Below are 24,992 nucleotides of genomic sequence, written 5' to 3' on the forward strand. Positions count from 1 at the left end.
CAACTCCGAAAGTTTTGAATTGAGTCATATCGACTCATGATGATTGTAATTCCATTCGTCTATAAACGCCTCTAAACAGTGGCCCCTCTATAAGTGCCGTGCCAAAAGTGGCACTCGAGAATTAAGCCTCGTAATCGGCAAGCCGTTACAATAAATGCTACACGGTTCAAAATTGGAGTGGTTTGCTCTTGATGAAGCAGTTTTACTTTGGCAATTCAGCCGACATGTTCCAGTATCGCCCAATGATCGTGTTGGAAGCCGTGTCTTTGGAGACATGACAATCTCAATCACGGAAGCTCTTGGCATGTCCTTTTTGATACTTGATGGCGTAATTAAGCCTCGGCGACCTCTTTGACAGTCTGCACAAAACGCTCCGGGTCGTGGGCGAAACGCCCGAGGAAGAGACCGTCGAGGCCAGTCTTGAGACGCTCGTACAGGCCAGGGCCAGCACTGCCGCCGTATACAACCCGCGTCGTGCCTTTTCTGTTCTTGACGCAGTCGAGCTCGCGCAGTCCCGCAACGACGCCCAGCACATGCGCATCCCCCGCGGGCTGCGACGCGCCAATCGCCCACACGGGCTCATACGCGAGAACCAGCTCCGCGTCATCCGCCAGCGCGCCGACAACGGCCTCGACCTGGGTCCTGCACTCGGCGACCGCGACCCCGACGTCGCCCTCTGTCTCTTCGCCGACGCACACCAGCGGCACCATGCCGTTGCGGCTCGCCGCCGCTGCCTTTTTAGCCACCACGGCGTCGTCCTCGGCGAATAGCCGGCGGCGCTCCGCGTGGCCGACGGCAACGATGCGCGCGCCGACGTCGCGCAGCACCGCGGGGCTCACCTCGCCGGTAAAGGAGCCGCGGTCCTCCCAGTGGCAGTCTTGGGCGCCAGACCACACGGGCAGGCCGTTGGCGGCGATGCGGGCGGCGGTGGCGGCCACGGTGAGAAAGTCGGGCAGGATGAAGACATCGGTGTCGGCGAGGAGTGCGGGCGGGAGAGCGGCGAGGCGCGCGAGGACGTCGGCGGTGTAAGACTCCGTCTGAGAGAGGGAAAAGTACATTTTGGAGGAGAGGCCGACGAGGCGGCGGCGGCGAGGGGGAGGTGGTGTCGTCATGGTGAGAGAGCTGTGTGATGTAGAGGAGCTGCCAGGCAAAGCACGGTACAGCGGTGCACAAGCCAACGACGCTGTGCAATGTCAGAGGGAGGAAAAGAATGGTTTAGGAAAAAGTAAATGATGAGAGGAATTAAAAATGGAAAATTGATTTGTCGAGGCTCAAGCCCAGCTCACAACTGGGTGCGTCTGGAAATCAGTTCGAGCGAAGCTTCTCGCCTCTTGACTGGTAGGTGGGTATGTTAGGACTGTATTACCTAATACTAATGATAAATAAAGTAGTTGTATGTAAAGGGATTAATTAACTAATAAAATTATTAATATAAAGTAAAAAGCCTTATTCTGCTAAATTAATTTCTTCTAATTAAAAAGTTAACCTCTATAAAATAATCTTAAATTCTTTAATTATTTTATTTATAAATAAATTTTATATTAATTTTTTTTAATTATTATAAGAAATATTTATACTCCTTATTAGTATTAAAACTACTTTTTTTTATTTTTATAAATATTCTATTTGATTAAATATATAAATTATTTATTAATATTCTTTTTCTAATTATAATATATATTTTTAATTAAATTCTTATTTTAAACTATTTGTAAAAGATGATTTAATAATAGTAATTTAAGTATATTAAAAGATTATAAAAAAGTCTTTAATTTTCTATTATTAACTCTTTATATATATATATATATATATACTTATATCTATATATAACTTTATAACTTTAATTATTATAAATAAATATTTTTAATTATTTAACTTTAAATAGATTTTAATTTAAACTTTATAAATCTTAATAAAGTTATTAGAATAAAATAATATTATAATTATTATTAATTATAAAACTATACCTCTATAGTATAGTAGTTCTATATTAGGGAGTTCTATGTAGGTTAGTACATAGATTATAGGTTTAAATCCCACTAGAGGCACCCCTTTTTAATTCCCTACTAGCCTACCTAGTCTCCTAAAAGTCTAGTGCACTAGAAGTAATACTATAAGGGATTTATATAGCATAAGCATGCCTAGGTATAGGTAAGACATAAAGAGGGGTAACTATAGGACTAGGTTAAGGTAAAAATATATTATTAGGTATATACTAACTATTATGCTATAATAGCTATTATAGTAATAATATAAAATTATATATAACTATTATAAGTAAAAATAATTAGGGACTTAAAGGGGACTTAGATTATATATAGTAAAAAAGTAAAATTAATATATCTAGTAGTATTAGTATCCTTAGAAAAGTAGAAGTAATATATATATATATATTAAAGGTATAGCTTAGGGACCTAATACTAGAAAATTATTATAATAGAACTATTAACCTCTACTAGGAATTATAATGTTAATATAGAAAGGAGTAAAGTATAGGTTTTTACCTAGGTTAAGTATAGGCTAGGGGCAGTAAGGCCTTAAGGTAGCTAGGTAATAGTTTTTCCTATACTAATAATTTATTAAGGTATCTAATATCCTATAAAGATAATAAAAGTAAATTAATAATAATAATTATAAAATTATATTAAAATATAAAATATTATTTTACTTTATAATTTATATATACTAAAAAGTAGATATAAGAAGATTAAATATAAAAATAAAAAATAAAACTATTTTTAATTATTTAATTATTTTTTAAGAGAGGTATAAAAAAAGAAAAAAATTATACCTTCTAATATAATTTACCTAATAATAGATAATATTTTATATAATTCTTCTATTATTTAACTAAATAATTTTATATATTATAATAATAAAAACTAAAATTTATTTCTTTATTAATAATATTAATTATACTTTAAAAATAACTAAAGATAGGTAGTATCTACTACTATAGGCTTTTTATAGTTCTCCCTAAATATTATAGTAGTTAAATATTTAGGTAATTCTTAGTTATATTATCGTCGCTACTTTTTCACACGACTATAAATTTACTTATGTCTCTAGATACTCTAAATATACTTTTTAAGTTCTTCTATTATATATTCTTATTATTATTATAGTACTCTAGTAGCTCGTAGAGAATTTAGTATCTCTATAGTATATAGACTACTAGATATAGGGGAAAACCTGTTATAGTAAAAATGCGGATCTACACCTTCATTAATATAAATTAGGCCTTATACGTCTATACACCCCCCAGTTTATCAAAAGGCTAATTTTTTTCCTTCTAATAGAGTACTACTTAGGACGTTTTGTTAGGTAACCTAGGATACTTTTCTTTCTATAGTAGCTATCCCTAATAGCGGCTGCCCCGCCCATAAGACTTTATATATGTGGCAGGGGGAGTCAAACTCAGGACCTTCTTCGTAGCAATTTTAAGACGACAGCGCAGATAGGTAGAAGTTACTAGTCTCTAGTCTAATTAACCACTAGACCACCTGGGCTTATAATTGTCATAGTAAAAATGCGGATCCACACCTTTATTAATGTGAATTAGGCCTTATACGTCCATAAAACCTTAGGGTAAAACCCCCTTATACCTTTGCCTCTCGTGGCGTCTCTATAGTGTGGTTACTACTCCTAGTATTCTTCTATCTTAAGAGAAGTGCTCAAAACGCTACCGTGGGTGGAGGTCCTCTCGTAAACTCAACACTACCGTAACGCGGTAAATGACGTGACTTTATCTCAGAGTCAATCTCGCTGCCGTCAACGCAGCAGATCACGCCCCTACTAACGTAAGGAGGACCGCGCTGCCGTCAACGTAGCAGATCACGCCCCTACTAACGCAAGGAGGACCGCGCTGCCACCAACGTAGCAGATCACGCCCATACCCACGCAAGGAGGACCGCGCTACCGTACGCGGTAGAACCGGGTTTTCTATTACGTATCATCCTAAGAGCTTACTTAGTATCTTAACACAACTTGCTACGCACCCACCTCGCTAAGGAGGCTACTACATAGCCTACATACCTTCCGGCCCACATCTATTATAACTTTTAACTTTAAAAGTTCTTTATCAAAGCTATAATAAGCTACAAGCTAGACAATGCTTCGATTTATATAGGCAGAAAACTAAAGCACTAGAGTCCGTACTAACGTATACCTAGTACAGCTCCTAATAGATTGAATCGATGAAACCTTAATGAAACCTTAATGAAACCTCAGATATAGGCTGGAGTGACATAAAATAGCAAAAGCCTACTACGATAACCGGACCCGGTAGCCTAACTAGTGGGGACTCTCGGATGAGGGGCCGACAGTTAACTGACTAGTCGTCCGTCTCAAATCCCTGATCTCTCCCGGCCTGACCGACTTCAGCAACGCCCGATTACACCACTTTAGAGCTCTTTCAATGCAGATGACATGTTTCCGAGGGCCTTCGGCTCTAAAATACGTAGTGTGCTTGTACCAAGCACAACTAGGGCAGCCCAGAAGACAATTAAAAGAGCTGACATGCCCTGGCTGTTGCTCTGTACGTCTTTCTTTATGTATATGCTTTTTGCCATACTAAAAGCCCACGACGAATAAGGCCAACAATAAAGGCACAGCATTTTGCCAATATCTCCTCTCTTGCCTTTACAAGAAGCCGCAGCAGCTAAACACCATGAAGCCATATCGTGTCTTGCACTGTATAGCCATGCTGGGAGGTCTAGTAACGGCCCAGGGCCCCGGCGGCCCCGGCGAGAATATATGCCCAGGTGAACGACTCGACACACTAACAAATGACTTTATTCGAAATTTATTCAACTACGGCACAAACGCAAGTCAGGCAGACAATGGAAATGACTGCGGACGTACGCTCCAATGTGCGACGGCCTTGGAAGTCAATCCGAACGCAAAGTATTGGGTAATGTAAGATGATTCAGCCTCCCTCCTCGGTCTAACCTTTCCCATTCACATAAACTGATATGATTAAAGGTTTTTACATGGGGGTGCTTGGCGTAGTGGTGGCGGCGTTGATTTCATATGCGCCGCAGCCAAGATGCATTCGCGCAAAGGTGCGCCCTTCGACCAGATCCGCGGCTTTGCTACCATGGACTACCGACTATCAAGCCTAGGTAATCCTGGCCAGGGCCAAGATAGTGGCCAGGTAAGGCGACAGCAAAATATAAACCAAGGGCAAGACCTAAATCGCAGACAGAGCCAACAAGGTGCTCGGCACCCGGACCACATTAACGATGTCCGCGCTGCGATTCGATCCTTGGCTCAGAGGAACCAAATGGACCAATATATCTTGATTGGGCACTCGGCTGGTGGCACCATGGCCATGCAATTGGTCGGGGGCGACGCAGCCTTGCAACCACTGAGCTCTAAAGGCGGCCGGCAACGGCGTGAACTTGAGACTCCGACATGCCAGGCGGGTAGCAATGGTACATCGAATACCGAGGCCAGCCAAATACCGCTGCCGGCTGCCATCATCACAACCGCCGGCATCTTTGACCTAACTCGTCTGGTTGACGAAATTGATCCACAAAGCAGGCCGTTTTACAATAACTTTGTTACTCAAGCTTTCGGCAACAACCGGGATGATTGGCAGCAGGCATCCCCCGCAAGATTCAAAAGAAGTTTTAAAGAAACGTGGCCTGGCAATAATCCTGTGATACTGGCACGTTCAAAGGACGACACACTCGTTCCTGACACACAGCTTAATGTTATGGCGGAGAAGCTTAGAGGAGACGGCATTGAGCCAATAGTGGTGACGAATCTCAACGGCGAACATGATGTATCATGGGAACAAGGAACCCAGCTAGCTAATCTTGTTGGGCAAGCACTAGGCGAGTTAGGTGGTCGATGAATAGAGTGAAAGACGAATTAGATTATATTTAGAGTCAGCGTAATAAATACGCAATAGTTTTACAGTTTTAAAAGTTCTTAGGTTTTTAAATCTTAGAGTAAAAACTAGTAAGAAAAGCCTAATTATATAATAAAAGTAATTTTTCAGTTTTTATAAACTTTACTAGGTATTTCTTTAAAAGTTATAAAATATCTTAAATAGTAAAACTAAAATAGTCAAGTGAACTTAGATGTGTGATATATATTATTAGTGGTAGGCCTCGCTTACACAGACCCTTTGTCTCTGCGTCGATCTCAGAAAGCTTCTACCATATCTTTCCCCCTTAGACGTGTGGGTTGGTACAGCAGGCGTCGACCTAAAAAGAACGAGCTCTGGAGAACGAAGGGCTTGGGGCCCCTGGCGTAAAGGGATACTATAGGAAGTTCTGAAGCCGAAAAGACTGTTGAAAGCCGCAGGAAGAAAATGTGTTTATATTCAAGATAAATAGTATTTACTTAAGAAGGAGATGGTTGGATTTTCTGTCTATATAAATATTGGTTTCTCTAAAAAGATACATCTAATCTATAGTGTGTTTCGATAGCGCGTATAGAAGAGATTGATGACTTGATGACTGGCTTAGCCACGAGCGGTGAGAAGAGGTCTAAAGCCAAAGATGATGCCCTCACAGCCTGGGGGCACGTGCTTCTCCCAGTGGGTGACGACCATATTAGTCAAACCGTATCCTTGATGCTTGATGGAGGTCCGATTTCGCGCGTGTTTGTCGGTTCCGTACCAGCCATGGATCTTATCTTTATTAGAGAAGAAGGTCAACTGGCCTAGCTTATGTCCGTGGAGGACATCGATAGACTGGATGTACTCGTCAAAAGCCAAGTTGGCCTGGTGTTCGGCGCCGCCCTTGGCGTCTCCGAACAGGGGTCCCCAGCGGCCTCCGTACTGCACCTGCAAGGCGTCAACATTGTCCCAGGAGCGCACTTTGATGGCCGTGATATTGGAGCCGCGGGTAGTGATGGGTGGCGCATTCTTAGCGTTCCAGGTGGCGCCTCCCGTGTAACGGCCGTATGGGCCTAGAAATATCTCGCGATCCAGCGCCAGCTTAGCTGATTCTGGCATCTCCTTGCCGGTTAGATACGGCCAGAACTCGGCATAGGTAAGCACGTTCTTAATCATAGTAGCGTCATAATCAGATAAGGCGTTTAATGCTAGAGCCTCACTTAACCCTTTATCAGAGCCTTCCCATGAAGAAGTGTATGGCTTAATCATCGTGCGGCCCTTTTCGTAGTATTCCTTGGCATAGGCGGGATAGGTGAGCGTCGCGCGCCTGCTAAGGGCGGTTGCCTTGGACAGGGTCTCCAGTGCGGCCTTCCAGGTGTCAATTAGCTTAGCGTCCCAGCCCGCAGCCTCGCCAATGGCAATGCACTCCTTGATGGTGTCTAGGTCTGACGGCTCATCTTGGTCACGCACGGCGGCGCGAATACGCTTGGAAGAGGACACAGTAAGCCTGTCGAATTGCTGCTGCAGATCGTTCCTGTACCTCTCAGTGAAGCCCCACGCCTCCCAATTCCGAATGCCATCAGATAGGAGGGCGAGGTGGATGTTGGCGGCCTGAGTAAAGAGCGGAAGCGATGCCACGGCATACTCGTGGACCTGGAATGCTGGAATATCGGCACGTAGGACCGTCAAGAAGGCATTAAAAAGGATGCGAAGAGTCTCGGCCTGCTTTGCCTTATCATTTCCGGTAAGCTCTTCGTAGTCAATCAAGACACGGGTAAAGGCCTCCATATTAGAGGCGAAACCCTCGACGTTCTTCTGTAGGATATTGACGTGGCTGGCCTGTATCTTGGCACCAATCAAGGCTTCAACCCTTCCACGTAGGCTGTTCCAAATCGCATTAACATCCGTGCTCTTCTTAGGAAAGGCAATGGCGCCGAGAAGCCCGGCAAAGGAACCAAGAAGAGGTCCAACTCCAGGAACCAGGCCAACACCAATCGAGAAGATGGAAAACATATAAGGGAATATCTCGTCGCTGTCAGTGATATCAAGTGCCACGCCATCTTTGGCAGCAGTGAGAGCGGTGTTGGCGAAGCTCAGGGCAGAATCAGCATCGACCTTCATTTTAGCGGTTGGTAGAATGTGATAAAGATGATTTTTGGAAGATTTTCAGACTGAATAGTCAAGAGTGTTCTTTTGCTTGTAGTGGTAGTAGAGTGCTGCTTTGAGTGAGAAACTGTTTTTCACAAGTGACGAGACCAGGCCTTTTATATTATTTTTTGCAGCATCCCACCCTCAGTGGAAGCTCATCTGGTCATCTTCTTCCTCGCTAAATTGTCGAGCCTCATTTTCTAAGCATTTCTCGTAGTATGCTATACTGCGTGAGTATTGCGGCTTAGTTTGACCCCCTCTGCTCTAGCTGCGGATGATTCCATCATCGGCGGGGACCAAAGCAGTCATCAGATATCCATATTTCTGCCAGCATCCTGACTCGAGATAGTACCAAATAGGCAGGTGTGTCTGTCAATTCAAATGGAAACCTTGCTTCGCCTTCGCCTCTCGGCTCAGCGCGTATAAGTAGACGTTTACTATTTAGACGGTAGGGCGTATGACGTCACCGCCAAAGACGAGGTCAAACCCCCCCAAGTATACGGTAGCCAGGCCAATTACCCCCAGAAGATAAAGCGTTAGAATAATCCGCTTTATCGAAGTGAATACACATGATATATACGACATCACGTCTACGTATTAGTAGCATCCAAATTTCAAGCCGAATAGCTAGCATATGCTAAGCAGGCTCTCGTGCGTTGTCTACTACGCTCAAGATCACATCTTAACTAATCGAGCTATTTCTACCCATTTAATAACCCTATGCCATATCCTAACAGGTTTCATTAGGTCTACTATCGGCCCGCACTGATCTAACATGTGCTCTAGGCCATGTGACTTGGTCTTTATACACCCTTATCGACAACTAACTACGTTGACCCGGCCGTTGCTTAAAATAAGGCACTCGAGCCAAGGCGTAAGTAAGTTCAGCGCCCGTGCAATTTTCCTGGTAGCTCTAATCACTTTATGGTATCGCGGTTTTAGAGATGACTTCTTCTATACGTCATTATCTTGAAGCTATTTGAAATGTTATCATGTCAATACGCGTTACAAAGTTGTCCGGTAGAATCATCGATAATGCTACTACTCTCATACATTAATGCCTACCTATAAAAATTGTCTGGTCATAATTACTCAAACGATTACATCGGCGGCTCGCCTGAGAAGTAGTCTGCCTGCCTCTCATAAACGTTTCCCTTAAGTCGTGTAGACTACTCCTCAGCGCCTTGACGCTTCAATTGACCCTGATTTCTGCAACAGCCGTCGGTCTATGTTAGAGTCTAGACATTGAAGCGGGGGGTTGTGGTTGGCTATTGTGGCGACTCGCATTCACTTTCGTACGACTTTACAGCTGATTATCGTCGGAAATACCTCTTTAGCGCTAGCTAAATCAAATCAAAAAGTGGTATTTTGGTGGTGGCTGTGCCTTTTAAGCACCAAAGCAGACACTTAACACGTGGCAGCATACCACGGCATATCGATTTTGCGGGTAGTTATAACGATCCTCCATGAACCCTTCCTTCTCCATTAGTACGAGAAAACACAAATACAGCAAGTTTAAAGAAATTCGGCCAATGCTGCCCTATAATGGTGCTCTCGGGGCTAATTGTGGCCTTGTTTTTGTGGTAGGATAATTTATTAACGGACACAGTACGTTTGCGATAAATATATTCCTATAGATGCACACAGCCGTTCTAGAATTCTTAGCTTTACCTGGAACGAGTACGCATCGATATAAGAAATGGCCAAGGGACTCTCGTGCTGTTCAGTTTTGGCAGATTGTGCCGTAGGCAAGTGAGCAACCCAAAACGTGCAGCGGCTTCATATGGATAATCGCATCTATTTTGGGAAGCCTGCCCGATGAGGCCCATTCCCCAAAGGAGGGCACAATTGGAGCCGGCCGTGGGGAAGGAATTTGTTAGCCTTTGTTGATTTGCGGGTGACTCTTCAGCCTTCCACCGGCGCTGCCAAGTTCATCCTTGCAGCGTTGCAGCAGCGGGCCGTGGAGCTAAAAAAAGCGTTAGGTGCAGTAACTAGTTGAGTGGCGTCGCAACTAGCCATCAATCCTGAAATTATCTTAGTATTTTGGCTTGGCTGGCAACTGCCTTGCTGCCGAGAGGCTGTGAAGCTGCAACCGCCTTTTAGTTTGTGGTGCGTATTGCTGGCTTTCATCAGTCGCGTCATTTCGCCAGTTACCAACTTGCCTCCGTCCACCAATACAATCTCGCTATTACTTGCAGGTAACATTCCACAAGCCAACAGGATGAGCTCTCCCAGAACAACTGCAAGCGCAGTGGATAGCAGTTCGTCTTCACCAACTGCTACTCGCGTCTCACTTACGACGCCCTTTGTGCCGCCGTCGGGCTGTGAAGGGGGACAGTTTACAACGATTACTGGTGTTCCTTACCATACGACAGACACCTTTGTTGTCTCCGATCCTAGGCGCAGTTCGACATGCCAGCCTGAGGGATGGGATGCAGGCACCCCGCAGTTTGCGTACAGCCCTGCGGTTTGTCCTAGACGCTGGACTGCGTACTCCCTGACAGTAGCCAGCGTTGGCGACGAATTCGAGTCCCGTGCTATTTGTTGCTCTGAGTAATAAGCCATGCCAGGATTCGCGCGCTTTTCCGCAGAAACAGCACACTGACCCTGGAATCACAGGAGCTTCACATACACAAACTACGTATTAAATCCTCTGCACAGCGCTCAAGAGAGCGCGTGCGTACACGAGTATCAAACTCATGGTGGGAATGTCGTGTCCATCCACGAGCCGTGGTACATTAGCTGGAAAGAAGCAGATGCATCTTCATTAAGTCCTGCACCGCCATTGATGAAGCAGTCATGCCACAACGTGCAAATCAGCACCTGGGTTCCCGGCTCCAAGGTCGAGGCGAGCGCTAAAGCGGCCTGCCAGGGTCCCAACGAAATTGAACACGGGCCTGACTTGGGAGCGGGCGCCTTCTACGTTTGGCTCCCAATTCTGATTGTGGCCCTGGTTGGTTTTGGGCTGTGTTTTGGCTGTTACAAAAATAAGCAACGAAAGAGGTTAGCGAGAGAGCGGCGATGGGTTTGAGACGTCGAACCAGGCTCGGCTATGAGAGACTAACGCCGGGGAGGCCTGAAATTTGGCACTCGAATTTTGAATTTTTGCACCCAAGTCCCCCCTTTCAACTAATCAGAAGCCAGGCCTTCCCTTCCAACTTCAACACCAAGTCAGTAATTACCTACGAAAAAAGGCAGCGCCCGCGCCCGCTAGAAGCCCTGCTGTAAAAAGTTCTAATGCTAGGCATATTCTATAAGTAATAGGCTTTCTAAATAGCAATTTAAAATAAGTAAAAAGGCTCTATCTAGAGCGCTATAAGGCCTATAACTTGGTGTGTTTTGGTTGACTTGTCAAAAACATAGTGGTGTTGAGGGAAGGGGGGCCTCTGATTGGTCCAAACCTGGCTTAAGTGCAAGAATTCAACCTTTGAGTTCTAAATTTCAGCCCTCCCCAGCAACAACTTTTTGTACCACTTCGACATTTTACATAAGGAAAATGGTTTTCTAATCCATTTCTCGGCCATTCTTACTTGCCCGAGAAGCACCTGGTGCAAGCGAGAACAGTTCCAATACGGTTCGATCGTGCGCTGAGTTGAACGGTCAGGCTGCGTCGGCGATCGCCTCGATTCAAAATCGATACCATGACGCACTGTAGCGCTCAAATACAGCCTTTCTCCTGGTTGGGAAATGCTCTGCTTTCATCTGCGGCTGCAGCTGAGGCGGTCACTGAGGAAGTCACTACACACCAGCGCCTAGGCTGAACCAGCTACCCTTGCAACACGATCAATGCAGAGGGAGTTTGGCCAAACAATGGAGCATATCTTTGCGTATAAAGAGATCCAATTGTCCTAGACAGTCTGAATTCGAACTTTCGAAGCACCAGCTCGTCTGACTCTCACACCAGCCCAGCCTCTTCTTCCCTTCTACCAAAGCATCATCTACTTGGCAGATCACAAACATTGACTAAGCAAAATGATTGCCGAGATTGCTCTTACCATTACTGCCGCCGGTCTTGCCGTTGCCAACCCCCTCCTTGCCGCCCGCAGCTGCGGCGAGGGCACCCAGAAGATCTGCTACGGCGTCGACGGCGGCGACTCGCAAGACCTCAAGCCCGAGGACATCAAGTACGTCGCCGAGTACCTCCGCTACATCGGCGAGCAGGCTTCCGGCGCCGGCAAGTTCTGGACTATGCCCAAGGGCTTCGACTGCCCCGAATGGGGCCTGCCTGTCGACGGCGCCGGCACCGTCCTGGCCCTGGCCAAGCACAACAACCCCCGCTACCCCACGTCGGTTCTCTATGAGGACATTGCCAACGCCATCGATAAGGCCAACACCAACGTCGGCAGCTGCGGCAAGAACGGCGGCCAGATTGGCGTCGTGCCCAACCTGAGCAACCCTCTGTACAACACGGACGAGTACAAGAAGAGCGGCAACCACCCCGACGGCATCGTTCTGAAGCTTGTCAAGGCTCCCAAGTCCTCTTAATTGAGAGATTTGAGAATTTGTTGCGAGAGCTCAATTCGCATTTATGGACATGAGAAGCAGCTGGCTCCAGCGTGGGGGTGCACGTAGTCCTGTACCGCTGGCGTCCGTAGTGCTAAAGCGCTGGGCTCGGTTGCTCCCACTAAAGGCAGCGACGTTTACCGCCAGACTCGGTGGGAACAACCGGTGCACTTAGCTTTTACCTATAATAATTTTCTAATACTAGTTTCTTAAGTTATACCTTTAATATATATATATATATATATTATATTACTTTTACTTCTATAAAGATATTAATATTACTAAATATATTTATTTTACTTTTTTATTATATTTAATTTAAGTCCCCCTTAAGTTTTTAATTATTTTTACTTATAATAGTTATATATAATTTTATACTATTATTATAAGAGCTATTATAATATAATAATTAATATATATTTAATAGTATATTTTTATTTTAGCTTAGTTTTATAATTATCTCTTCTTATATTTTACCTATATCTAGGTATATTATATTATATAAATCCTTAATAGTATTACTTCTAGTATACTAGACTTTAAAGAGGCTAGGTAGGCTAGTAGGGAATTAAAAAGAGGTACCTCTAGCGGGATTTAAACCTATAATCTATATACTAACCTATATAGAACTCCCTAATCTAGAACTACTATACCACGGAGGCGCTACTTAATTATTAGTCTACCTACTAATAAGTAGTATTTTCTTGTGATTTAAATTATTTTGGATTTTCTATAAGTAGTCTGCGTGGTAGGTTGTGATTTGGTTAACCTGCCGAGAAGTGGGTGCCCGACGTTATAGAGAGCCTGCCTTAAGCACCCTTAATCTCCACTATCAGTGGCAGCTACTGCCACTATAAATGGCTGACTATAGCACATTCAGCAGGGCATTTATACTCAGGGTGAGGAATCAATCCACCCACGTCCACGAGTGCTTGGGCAGGCTGATGGGCGAGGGTGAAGGAAAGACGACGATTCCAGTGACGGAAATTTTAGAAAGCTACGAATCCAATTCAGAAAATACACAAGATTCTCAGCTTCAACAGTCTTTCATCACGCAAATTCGTTTTCCCCTTGCCCAAGTACTGCTTAGTGAGAAAGTCTTGTCTTCTTCCCGAAAACCGAACTGTCAGTCATGGGTTTACAGCGGGTCGGCGGGCTGCATGCGCCAAAGTGCAGCGCCTCCCAAGCCACGCCAATGTGTTGCCGCTTTGGGCATGCCGGGCTTCAAAGTGGTGATGGATGCATTGCCACGCGCATGTCGACGGCCTTTTAATTCCGAAAGACCTCTTTTTCTCTCGTCCGTCGAGTGGTAGAGGCAAAGACGATACTAGGGCAACAGTTTGTCTGTAACCCGTGTCCCAGTCGTTGGCTAGGGCATCACAAGCTTGGGTTATCTGACGAGAAGAAGCAAACAGTTGTACTTAGGAACCAATTGTCTATTACGGGCGGGCTGTTTGAACCTTCTATGGCAACGCGCTATTCTTTCCAATCGCATCTCTCCATCATCAGTCGCAGTTCCTACGCCTCCAGCTGATCAATCTCGTCCACCTTCTTGGCGCTGGCGCTGTTCTCGTCAAACTCGTAGCCAAGCCACTCCTTTGCCAGGCGTCGCGCCAGCTCCAGGCCGACAACGCGCTCGCCCATGCACAGCACCTGCGCATTGTTACTGAGCACGCTGCGCTCCACGCTGAAGCTGTCGTGAGCCGTCACGGCGCGGACGCCCTTGATCTTGTTGGCCGCAATGGCCACGCCCAGCCCCGTGCCGCACACGAGCAGCGCCCGGTCCGCCTTGCCCTCAGCCACCAGGCGGGCGGCGGCGGCGGCGCGTGTCGGGTACGCCGTCTTGTCGCTCGTCTCGCCCGAGCCCACGTCAATCACCTCGCTCACGCGGCTGTCTGATTCAAAGTCACGCTTGATGGCGTTTTTGTAGCTAACGCCGGCTTCCTGGAAAAACAAAGTGTCAGTGTGGGTGGGCGTTGGCTAGCGGCAAGGACAAGGCACTTACATCGCAGCCCATGGCTATTCTCCAGGTAGGGGCCATGATATAGAGTGTGATGGGGCTTTTTTTTGCTTGGTAATTTTGTAAAAGCAAGTAGAATACGAGTTGAGTTGGAGAGGGAAATAAATGAGTTGCACAGATGGAAAGGCGGGAGAGCAAGTCGTCGTTTGCACTTCCGAAGCTCGGCCATGACACCTCGCCACACCCCTCATCATTTCGTCAAACCCCCACCAAAAGACCACCGAAAAAAAAAATCAATTCGATCACGCTGCCATCATCCGGGGACCGTCGCACTAGTAAATGACCATCCGAGTTCCAGAACCCCAGTGTAGCAGGGGGTGGTTTTCCCCGAAAAGCTGGGGCAAGCTCCGTCTCTTTCGCGGGCCAAGACCCTTGCAAGTGGGTGAACTGCCCGCCGGCTTGCCCAATGCGGAATCCCGACTGAGAAACCATCCTCCCATGACGCTGCAAACGAGAAACGGACGCATTCTGACACACATCATTGTCTTTTTTTCCTGTCCGAAGACGGGAAGCTCCAGATTTATGTTGCCCATCATTCTTCTTTGCACTCAATTGCCCTCTCCGACTGCGGCACCATGACCGAAGTCATTGGTGCCACCTCGACATCCCCAGTTAAACGAGGGGTTCTTCGTGCCACACGCCCCCAGCTCACGATAAATCGCTGACCAGCTCTCGCAAGTCCTCTGTGCTCTTTCATCCTCACCTGTTTTGCAGTCTTTTACTGCATCATCTCCATCTTTTTTTCTACTCATCACACGATCCTCGCCCGCAGACGCACGAGAATCGCATTCAACCATGTCCAAGCGTCACCTCTTTGACTCGTCCGACGGCCTCGTCAACAAGGCCCTGAGAGGCATCATCCGCTACAACCCCAGCCTCAGCCTCGACGAGGCCAATCGTGTCGTCTTTGACTCGGACTATGACAAGTCCAAGGTGGTCCTCATCTCCGGCGGCGGCTCCGGCCACGAGCCCGGCTGGAGCGGCTACGTCGGCCAGAACATGCTCACGGCCGCCGTCCAGGGCGACATCTTTGCCAGCCCTAGCACCAAGCAGATTGTCGCGGGCGTAGACGCTGTCCCCAGCGACAAGGGCACCATCCTCGTCATCACAAACTACACCGGCGACTGCCTGCACTTTGGCCTCGCCAACGAAAAGGCCACTGCAAAGGGCCACCGCTGCCGCACCATCATCTGCGGCGACGACGTCTCCGTCGGCCGCAAGGGCAGCCTAGTCGGCCGCCGCGGTCTTGCCGGCCAGATTGGCGTCCTCAAGGTCATGGGTGGCGCCGCCGGCGCCGGCGCCTCACTCGACGAGGTGTACGACCTCGGCGTTGCCTTTTCCCAGCAAATCGTCTCCATCGCCGCCACGCTGGACCACTGTCACGTTCCGGGCCGCGCCGAGCACGCCACGCTCAAGGACGACGAGGTCGAGCTCGGCACCGGCCCCCACAACGAGCCCGGCTACAAGAAGCTCTCCCCCGCGCCCACGCCGCAGGACCTCGTCAAGCAGATCCTCACCCACTGCCTCGACGAAAAAGACCCGGAGCGCGGCTACGTCCACTTTAGCCCCGGCGACGAGACCATGCTGCTCGTCAGCAACTTTGGCGGCATGTCGCACCTCGAGATGGGCGCCCTGGTCGACGAGCTCCTCGAGCAGCTCGAGCGCGACTGGCGCATGGACCCGACCCGCGTCTGCGCCGGCTTCCTCGAGACGTCGCTCAACGCGCCCGCCTTTTCCGTCTCCGTCATCAACATCACTGCCGCCGCCCGTAACTGCAGCTATTCGGCCGACCAGATCAAAGCCTTCTTCGACGCCCGCACAAACACCTACTGGGAGTCGGTCGCCGGTGCCCAATCCAAGCGCCGCGCCCGCAAGGACCAGCTCGTGTCGGCGCCCGAACCCGAGCACAAGACGGCCGATGACGCCCGCGACCTCAAGACGGATCCGGCCCTGCTCGAGACGATGCTGCGAACCGCATGCGACGACCTGGTCAAGGCGGAGCCCGACCTGACCAAGTGGGACACGGTCATGGGCGACGGCGACTGTGGCGAGACGCTCAAGACGGGCGCCACGGCGCTGCTCGCCGCGCTCGACGCCGGCCTCGCCAAAAAGGGCTCCGTCGTCTCCGTGCTGCTGGAGCTCGAGGACATTGTCGAGAGCAAGATGGGCGGCACCCTCGGCGGCATCCTCGGCATCTTCTTTGTCTCACTGCGCGCCGCCGTCGAGAAGAACATTGCGCTGGCCCAGTCTGCCGACGGCGGTGGCGCCGTCGCGCTCTGGGGCGTGGCCCTGGCCACCGCGCTTGAGAACCTGCGCCGCTACACGCCAGCCCAGGTCGGCGACCGCACCGTCATAGACACCCTCATGCCGTTTGCCGACGCCATGGGCAAGGCGGGCTTTGACGCGGCCGTCGACGCGGCCGTCAAGGGCGCTGAGGCGACCAAGACCATGACGCCCCGCCTCGGTCGCGCGACCTATGTCGGCGGCGGCGGCGGCGGCAGCGGTGCGAACCAGGAAATGCCTCCCGATCCAGGCGCCTGGGGTGCCATGGTTGTTATTGCTGGCCTATACAAGGCATTTAATGGCAAGCAGTGAAGAAGGGTTTTCGGGCGGTTTTGTACATTGCATTTGGCGTTTTCGTTTGTTGAGCGAAATTTGGTGGGCCTAGTAAGAGAGGCAATGGAGAGAGTATGGAAATGGGCATGTCTACGACTGAAAAAAAAAAAATTACGAGTCGGAGAATCCATCAAAGGGAAATACTACACACATTTTAATTACGTCGCAAGTGGCGCTGTCTTTTATACGTACACGTTTCTGGACTAATGCATCTTTGCTGCCGCTGACGCAGGGGCATGCAGATGAATTCAGCTATTACACTACTTTGAACATGATGACATTCCTTTCAAATCTCAAACATCAAGTTAAAAGGTAAAATCTCAGCCATCGATTTTCCCCCTCAACTTAGTCGCTCTCCTCTAGCGCCTTCTCCTTGTCTGACTGCTGCTTCTGCTGCTTCTGCTGCTGCTGCTGCTGCTGCTGCTGCTGCTGCTGCTGCGCCGGCGGAAACTTCATGCCGCGATTGGGACCGTTGGGCGCGGCGCCCGGTCCCCAGCCGCCGTAACCGCCGGCCGTGGCCACGCCCGCGAGGCCGGCCGCGTTGCCCATGGCCAGCGTACCGGCTAGCTGGTTGCGGCCGACGCCGGGCTGCGTGTCCTTCCAGGAATCAAACTCGTCGCGCGTCTTGCCCGCGTACTTGAGCAGGTCGGCGTCGCTAATGGGCTCGCCGCGCTTCGAGTCCTGGTAGCGCTGGTAGAGCGACTTCTTGTCGCTCCCCTTTTGCTGCTCGGCCGCCGGCTTGTCGCTGCTCGACTTGAAGAGACCCATTTTTGGTTTAATTGGGGGTTTGGTGCACGTGTAGTAAGGTGGGTTGTTTGGTAGGTGTTGGTGATGCGCGCGAAGTCGCAAATAGTTTGTAGTATCATGCAATGCAGGGTTTTTTTGCGAAATGTCCTGGGAAGGGTGAATGCAGCGGGTTTTTATTGGCAAAAGACCGCTTGCCCGCTCATGCTGTCATGACAAGGCTGAGCAAGTAACCCATTCGAGAGCGAGCACACCAGACTACCCCGCGGGTACCCGTTGTCGTCTTTGGTGACTGCTGAGCTTGAAATGTGGCGTTGAAGCTGTCCCGCTTCTGGAAGGATTGCGTAGAGGCTTCATGTACTAATTTGAATATGACGCCCTGTTAGTATTGATCACAAGGCGCCGTGCCGTCAAGCCACCCCAGGCTACCACTCAGCCTCATTACAGTTTGAAACATGACGATCAAGATTTGTCCAGGAACTTGGCACTTTATAATGCTGCAGAGCTGAAATTGTTGCATGCTAATTCTGAATAAAAAACACCAGGTTCTCTTAAAAATGGCTCTGTAACTGGCCATGACAATCGGAAATATACATTGAGATGCGAGACATCAAGACAGCCGACACAAACAGCACTCGGCGGTTTAGGCAGCAATTTGTTCACTCTTCTCGGCCCTTTAGCCGGCGATACATCTTTTCCATGTGCATCGCGAAAAAACGGCGGCGCCATCGCGGACCCAGTGATGCGGGCGGCGTGCCCGAAGCCTCAGGTTCTAAAATTTGTTTAGGCATGATTGGCCATGCCCAAGCTCTTGTTGCCGCCGTTGAACGCGACAAACTGCGACTTGAACAAGATGTCGCCATAGATGCCCATGCCACCGGGGGGACCGGCCTGCAATCCGCCGAAGCAAGCTGTAAAGGTCATTGATTAGCAAAGTCTGTCCCGTCCCCTGAATTCTGAACACAACGAAGAAAGATTACTCACCACCATTGCCAACGGGCGCGAAGTTGATATCCTCGCCCTTGACGCGTGCCATGTAGACGCCGCCAATGTCCAGGTCCAGGTCCGGCAGCTTGGCATTGCAAGGCACCACGAAGCCGCCCTGCTGCTGGCTGTTTTGCGCCTGCGGCACCTGCGCATAGTAGCCCTCGACAATGGCCGGGTCCGCGAGGAGCAGCGTCGTGCCCGTATCGGCAATCGCCTGGCCGCCGCGCGCCGCCGGCTGCGGCTGCCCGCCGTTGACGGCAAACGACTCGCTGCTAAACTGCCAGAAGCCCTTGCTCGTGTCGACGGGGATCCAGGTCATCTGTCCCGTAAACTTGCTCGCGTCGACGCGGCCAAACTCGTACGCGCCGGGCGCGTTGGCGCGCAGGTCCGCCGTGAAGACGGGCTCCTGCAGCTTGGGCATGACGTTTTCGAAAAACGTCTTTTGCTTCTGCGGCTGCACCGCGTTGATGGAGCCAAACGCGAGGCCCATCAGCCCGCCGTTGTTGGCGTCCTGCACAAACGTGTCCGTCACGGTCGTCGCCAGCTCAATCGCCTGCGCCGGCGCGACGGCGCCGCCAATGTCCACCACGTCGGTGCCCACGTTGCCCTCGGCGCCTGATCCGTCGCCATACCGGATCTGGAACTGGGCACCCTGCATCATCTTGAACGTCTTGCTCTTGGTTGGATCGTAGACTTGGCGACCCTGCGTCTGCTGGGTGGGCAGCTGCGTGTTGAAGACCCAGAGATCGGAAGAGCCCGTGTCGAAATCCAGCGTGACGGGCTGTCCGCCAATCTTGACTTGTGATAGGTACTCGACGTCATTCTTTTCCGGTACGGTCTTTACCTTGCCGGTGAAGTTGCCTTCACGGGCCTTGGCAAGAGACGCAATCACATCGGCGTTTGGATCGACATTGTTGCTGCCGTTGCCGTTGCCGTTGCCGTTGCCGAGGTTGGTGTTTGGATTGGTGTTTGGGTTGGTGTTTGGGTTGGTGTTTGGGTTGGTATTGGGGTTGGTATTGGGGTTGGTATTGGGGTTGGTATTGGGGTTGGTATTGGGGTTGGTATTGGGGTTGGTATTGGGGTCGATATTGGGGTTGGTGTTTGGGTTGGTGTTTGGATTGGTATTGGGATTGGTGTTTGGGTTGGTGTTTGGGTTGTTGTTGCCAGCGCGGTTGCCACCCTCCTTGCCAGCACCGTTATTAGCACCGTTATTGGCACCGGTCTTGGCACCGTTGCCAGCCCCCTTGTCCGCACCGTTGTTACCATTCTCATTGGCACCATTTCCGGCACCGTTATTGGCACCGTTTCCAAGCAAGCCCCCAAGGATATCGCCTAGAACAGACTCTGCTCCGACTTGCTCAGATCCAACGTCCTCGGCTCCAACATCCTCAGTACCAACGTCCTTGGTGCTGACATCCTGGGCGGCATCCTGGGCGGCATCATCCTGGTCGGCGTCCTCCAACGGGCTATGCCATTTGCTGGTACGACGCTTTGTGGGCTGGAAAGCAGGCGCTTCGTTGTTCTGTGCCTCCAAAGCATCGACAAGACCGGTAGGCAAAGGCATGCCGTACTTTCGATAGGCCTTTGCCAGCGCTCGGGGCCCATTTCGGCCAGTGTAAGCTTCATTGCGAACACGCTCGACCTTGTAGGTTCTCTTTTCAACATAGGGAGCGGCCGTAGCCAAGCTTGTGAGCTCCAAAAGGAGCAACACTGTGGAGAGGGCCTTGGTATACATGGCGCCTGGCGATGTCCAAGACCGTAAAAACTGCTAAATGAAAGGAAGAGAGGGTCACACCTGGTGATCACGAAATGAAGCCAAGGAATGGAAATAGTAAAAAGGTGAAGAAAGATATCAGATGTAAGACGAGATGGTATAGAATATGAAGAACCCAACAGAGAGAAAGGGAAACCAAAAAAAAGTACAGGAATTAAGAGTCCCGCTCTGTGTAAAGAAAGCGAATGAACCAGAAACACAATCGACCACTAGAGAAATTGATGTCCCATGAACCTGTATATACACTTTGCTCGAGTCCTCGCCCATATACTTCGGCTATGTCGGTCTGTTCGTAAACAAAACCCGTCGCAGCGAATCGCCCCCCCCCAGATTCAGCAGGGGAGTTGCATAACGCAGCCTCAATTACTACACGGAAATGTCGGCAGCTCACCCCCGGGGCCCGAATATCTAATGCAAGATGCTCCGCAGAAGCAAAACGGAACGGCTCCCAGGGAGGGGGGGGGGGGCGGCGTTCGCTCGGCGTTCGCTCACACAAGAGTTGTAACGGCGGCAGCAAAGAAAAAGGACCGCTTATTGGCTAGTTTGTTGCGCTTACTGTTTCGCGCTATCCACTATGCAGATTGATACTCTTGGGGGGAATGGATGGAGGCGCTGCTCTTTGTTTCCTCGTGCCGCTAGAGCCGGGTGTAGCAAGGAACAAGTAATCTGGGCGAAACAGTTGATGAGTCTCCGCCTGTGTGCAAGAACAGCCACTTTCGAAGCAATTAATCTTCTCAATTTCTTTTTCTTTTTTTTCAATGCCGTTATATCGCCTCTTCACTTCGGCCAAGGCCGTGCACTAGTTCGGCCAGTGTGGCTACAATTCTTAATTAACTTGCAGACGCAAGGACTTTTTGCTAGGGCAAGCCAAGTTGAAAAGAGTCCAGACGACTGCTGCAGCTGCAGCAGAATAGGAGAAAATCATGTCTTTCGATCATCTAGATGATTCTGCGTTTCATTTCCTTGGCAAAAGTAACACCACAGCCAGTCCGGAAAGCGATTGCCCATCACATGGCGAAACCGATGTTGTTTCATAAATCTCACGCAGCGGCGACGAGCCGCCAAGCGATTGGCGGAGGCTGGCAGATTAACTGTCGAGTGAATATTTATTTCGAAATAGATTACAGGAGGATTTAATCACAAGATTGGAGTAAAATGGTCAATTTCCATACAGCCACGTCAAGGGTTCCTTTTATTTCCACACTCGGCCGACGGAGGATTGCCAAGCACGCTGTTCCCCCCTTGTGTAAGGCTTATATTGCATGTGGTGCCAGTCCAGCAGCGCTGGTCAGGGCAATTTACAGTTTATTATTTTAGTGGGCAACCTGGTGGATGACCTGCGACTAACAGCTAGTGATGCGACGTCTACTCACACCAGCTTGTTCTCTTTTGCGAGCGGATTGTGGATTTAAGTCCTGGTATCCGTTGTAACATGTAGATGTGCTTAGTAGCCATGTATGCTTGTAGTTGGAGGACTGCTTACGCGAAGCGTATCGTTACACCCAGCTCGGCAAGCATATGAGAAGTGCAGCGCCATTGTATGCTGACTTATACAATACATTGTTAATTCACGTCGTTCCCATGGTTTTGTTTCAAGCTTTTCTCCTACCATTTCTAGCTTATCCCGCCATTTTGGGCTTGACATTCTTCGCTAGGCTTGCCATGACTGCCTACTTCTGCTTCACTAATTTTAGCATTTGGCCCAAGTGTATCATCAAGATTTCACATCAACATCCGTCGCGTTGTAGACACACCAACGGGGCTACCCCGCTTCGCAATCCACGTCAAACTTCTTGGCGATGAATGGGCGGGCGATCGGAGTGGGCAACAATGGCTTGGCACTGAAACCACCAGTGGGGGGCCATTTGTTTCACACCATCTTCAAACCCTTACGAGGGAGTCGGCTCACTACGAATTTGGTCGGTCATGAAAAACATCTGGAACTCTTCTTGAGACAAGGGATATTTCATAAATTTCGGGAAACGAATTCCGTCGGCAGATGTGCTGCTCATCAGAATGCGGCGATCCTGAGCATCTGACAGCGCCTTGGGCCTAGTCACGGAGCAGTCACTTCGGGGTCCTAAATAAAACTAGTGTATTCCGGCATGGCTCGGTATCATATCCGAGAATACCTGATGCATTGTATGTGTTCTCTTGTGATAAGTAGGCATGACACCAGCCTGCTGATCTTATTGCTCATCATCGTGGTCGAGGCAATAAAACGTCTCAGCCAGTTCTATGTCTACCGTAATTCTTGAAAACCGCTAGCAATAGCAAATCGTATGTTCCCTTTAATGAGCCGGCAAGTACAAAGGTCAGCCAAAAGTACTTGTGACTGGCAAGCACACCAGTGATGAGAGGGCCCAGGCTCTGCGCAGTCGTCTTGACGACATTTACGGCGCCCATGACAGAAGTGCGCTCCCCGGGCTGCAAAATGGTAGCCATGAATGCAGTCCTGGGGGCACTGTCCATGCTTTGCAGAGACGCGCGCAAAACCAAGAACATGATGGCGAATTTGGGGTCAGATGGGATCGGAATCAAGGCTAGGAAAACGGCCGACGGGAGATGGGTAAAGACCATGGTCTAGTACCATTAGCAAAGGCTGAGTCTGGCCTCGGTTGAGTCAACTAACGAACCTTGACGTTGCCGAGGCGTTTGGCAATGGAAGACGCCACCAACACTGTAATGGCCGAAATGATGCTGGTCGTGAAGAAGAGGGATCCCAGTTTACCTTCTTCGATACCAAACTGGCTTCGAAAGTAGAAAGTGACCCAGGAGCTAGAAAAAGGAAGCGTGTTAGGTTTAAGTCAGGGTAAGAGGGCTATTTTGTCCCCAACTCACAGAGAGGCCAGTCCGGAACCCAAAGAATCGAGAGCAAACAGCATGCAGAGTATAGCCGTGACCTTTTTGCTCTCGGGACTGATGTGAGGAAGCATCGAGGCCAGCCGACTCTTCTTTTTTTGGGAGGGCGGCTCAGCTTCCGACGCACCGCCATTGATGAGCAGCGGAGCACGCTCATCGACCGTGTCTGCCGCCGGCGCCAGCGGGGTCGGATCGAGCTCTACCTTGCGGGACAGCATGACGGTGAGCAGGAGCTTGAGCAGGCCCAAGACGGCGTAGGCGACAAACGCTCCACGATACGCGGCCAGCAGCGACCAGTGCAGCCTTTGCCGGGCCGCCTCCACCGCCCACCCTCCCGCCATCATGCCAAACGCCGAGCCCGCGGGCGCAAACAGCGTGTACCAGGCGTACACCTCGGCCCTGTGCTCGGCCGGCGTCAGGTGCGCGACGATGCTCTCCTCGACGGCGCGAAAGGGCCCAATCTCGTTGCCGGCGGGGCTGACGACGCCGAGCACCGCGGCGAGCAGCAGCACCCAGTAGTTGGCGCAGAGCGCAAAGACGACGCCGCTGGCGGCCATGAGCGCCGCGCCGAGCGACAGGATGGACCGGCGGCCGAGGCGGTCGGCAAAGAGCGTGAGGAGGAAGCTGATGATGACGTCGCCGGCCAGCGTCAGCGTCATGAAGAGGCCGATGCGCGTGCGCGAGTGGCCCAGCAGCTGCAGGTACGCGACGAGGATGAGGGTGGTGACGCCGTAGGCGAAGAGCCGGACGAAGCGCTGCAGGCAGAGGAGCTTAATGTCCCGCGGGGAGCGAAAGAGCGTGACCAAGCCAACCTCGGCCAGTACACGAGAGTAAAAGGGCGGCGGCCGCCGGGGCTGCGACTCGTTGTCCATGGCGGGCGGGCGAAGCTGGTGGCGTGTAAAAGCTGCTGGTGCGCTTTTGCTTGCTTGATTAGACCTTTTTTTTTTTCTTTTTTTTTTTTTTTCGTTGGTTTTTAAAAGACGAATTGAGCCATTGCGAGTTTTTCGAGCTGTTCAGCGCCGTAGTGGTATGTAGCTATTTATGAGCTCGACAACGGGTTCGGAGCTCCGAGATGGTGCTAGTGAGGCTGCTATGAACGTACGGATTAGATAGGACCTAATTCACGTCAATGAAGGTGTGGATCCGCACCTTTACTACGACAAGCTGCGATGGCTTGTATTATTCGCAAATTACGCACCTTCTCCGCTAATTGCTCCAAGCGACCCCTGCTTACCTTGCTTTGGCGTGGATTTTAATCTAATAGCTTGGCCGAATCGCCGAGCCGGCGACTGTCATCATGTATGTACAGAGAACATAGTTGATTGATTGGTTTTAGCTTGACGCTGATACGTGCCCGCATATAAGCAGGGAATTAAAATAGGCAAATAAATATATCCCTTGCTTTTTTTAAAATGTATGATTCCCATGTACCTCATTATATTTATTTATTTTTCTCTCCCGTCATGAGATAGAGGATACAAAAAAAT

At 49.6% G+C, this 24,992-nt stretch overlaps 9 protein-coding genes across 9 annotated transcripts; 3 read left to right on the plus strand and 6 right to left on the minus strand.

Moving 5' to 3' along the window:
• Nucleotides 1–332: 332 nt before the first annotated feature.
• BBA_04965 (mitochondrial triosephosphate isomerase) lies at nt 333–1,112 on the minus strand (the record flags this gene model as incomplete). The annotated part of the gene is made up of 1 exon (XM_008600062.1): nt 333–1,112. One exon carries the CDS (start codon nt 1,110–1,112, stop codon nt 333–335), a length of 780 nt encoding a protein of 259 aa, XP_008598284.1.
• A 3,590-nt stretch (nt 1,113–4,702) lies between these two features.
• On the plus strand, nt 4,703–5,860 carry BBA_04966 (uncharacterized protein; the record flags this gene model as incomplete). The annotated part of the gene is made up of 3 exons (XM_008600063.1): nt 4,703–4,917; nt 4,984–5,155; nt 5,207–5,860. 3 exons carry the CDS (start codon nt 4,703–4,705, stop codon nt 5,858–5,860), a joined length of 1,041 nt encoding a protein of 346 aa, XP_008598285.1.
• Nucleotides 5,861–6,475: 615 nt separating this feature from the next.
• BBA_04967 (crystal protein) lies at nt 6,476–7,972 on the minus strand (the record flags this gene model as incomplete). Its single annotated transcript, XM_008600064.1, has 1 exon — nt 6,476–7,972. The coding sequence occupies one exon, from the start codon at nt 7,970–7,972 to the stop codon at nt 6,476–6,478; it is 1,497 nt and encodes a 498-aa protein (XP_008598286.1).
• A 3,999-nt stretch (nt 7,973–11,971) lies between these two features.
• BBA_04968 (uncharacterized protein) lies at nt 11,972–12,484 on the plus strand (the record flags this gene model as incomplete). The annotated part of the gene is made up of 1 exon (XM_008600065.1): nt 11,972–12,484. One exon carries the CDS (start codon nt 11,972–11,974, stop codon nt 12,482–12,484), a length of 513 nt encoding a protein of 170 aa, XP_008598287.1.
• A 1,536-nt stretch (nt 12,485–14,020) lies between these two features.
• Nucleotides 14,021–14,543, minus strand: BBA_04969 (ribose 5-phosphate isomerase; the record flags this gene model as incomplete). The annotated part of the gene is made up of 2 exons (XM_008600066.1): nt 14,021–14,446; nt 14,508–14,543. 2 exons carry the CDS (start codon nt 14,541–14,543, stop codon nt 14,021–14,023), a joined length of 462 nt encoding a protein of 153 aa, XP_008598288.1.
• A 774-nt stretch (nt 14,544–15,317) lies between these two features.
• Nucleotides 15,318–17,117, plus strand: BBA_04970 (dihydroxyacetone kinase; the record flags this gene model as incomplete). Its single annotated transcript, XM_008600067.1, has 1 exon — nt 15,318–17,117. The coding sequence occupies one exon, from the start codon at nt 15,318–15,320 to the stop codon at nt 17,115–17,117; it is 1,800 nt and encodes a 599-aa protein (XP_008598289.1).
• A 366-nt stretch (nt 17,118–17,483) lies between these two features.
• On the minus strand, nt 17,484–17,906 carry BBA_04971 (uncharacterized protein; the record flags this gene model as incomplete). Its single annotated transcript, XM_008600068.1, has 1 exon — nt 17,484–17,906. The coding sequence occupies one exon, from the start codon at nt 17,904–17,906 to the stop codon at nt 17,484–17,486; it is 423 nt and encodes a 140-aa protein (XP_008598290.1).
• Nucleotides 17,907–18,665: 759 nt separating this feature from the next.
• On the minus strand, nt 18,666–20,604 carry BBA_04972 (eukaryotic aspartyl protease; the record flags this gene model as incomplete). The annotated part of the gene is made up of 2 exons (XM_008600069.1): nt 18,666–18,793; nt 18,867–20,604. 2 exons carry the CDS (start codon nt 20,602–20,604, stop codon nt 18,666–18,668), a joined length of 1,866 nt encoding a protein of 621 aa, XP_008598291.1.
• Nucleotides 20,605–22,869: 2,265 nt separating this feature from the next.
• On the minus strand, nt 22,870–24,377 carry BBA_04973 (MFS transporter; the record flags this gene model as incomplete). Its single annotated transcript, XM_008600070.1, has 3 exons — nt 22,870–23,226; nt 23,280–23,421; nt 23,485–24,377. The coding sequence occupies 3 exons, from the start codon at nt 24,375–24,377 to the stop codon at nt 22,870–22,872; spliced, it is 1,392 nt and encodes a 463-aa protein (XP_008598292.1).
• Nucleotides 24,378–24,992: the final 615 nt, after the last annotated feature.

This window comes from Beauveria bassiana (assembly GCF_000280675.1).
Source record: "Beauveria bassiana ARSEF 2860 unplaced genomic scaffold BBA_S00012, whole genome shotgun sequence".
NCBI classification, from domain to species: Eukaryota; Fungi; Ascomycota; class Sordariomycetes; order Hypocreales; family Cordycipitaceae; genus Beauveria; species Beauveria bassiana.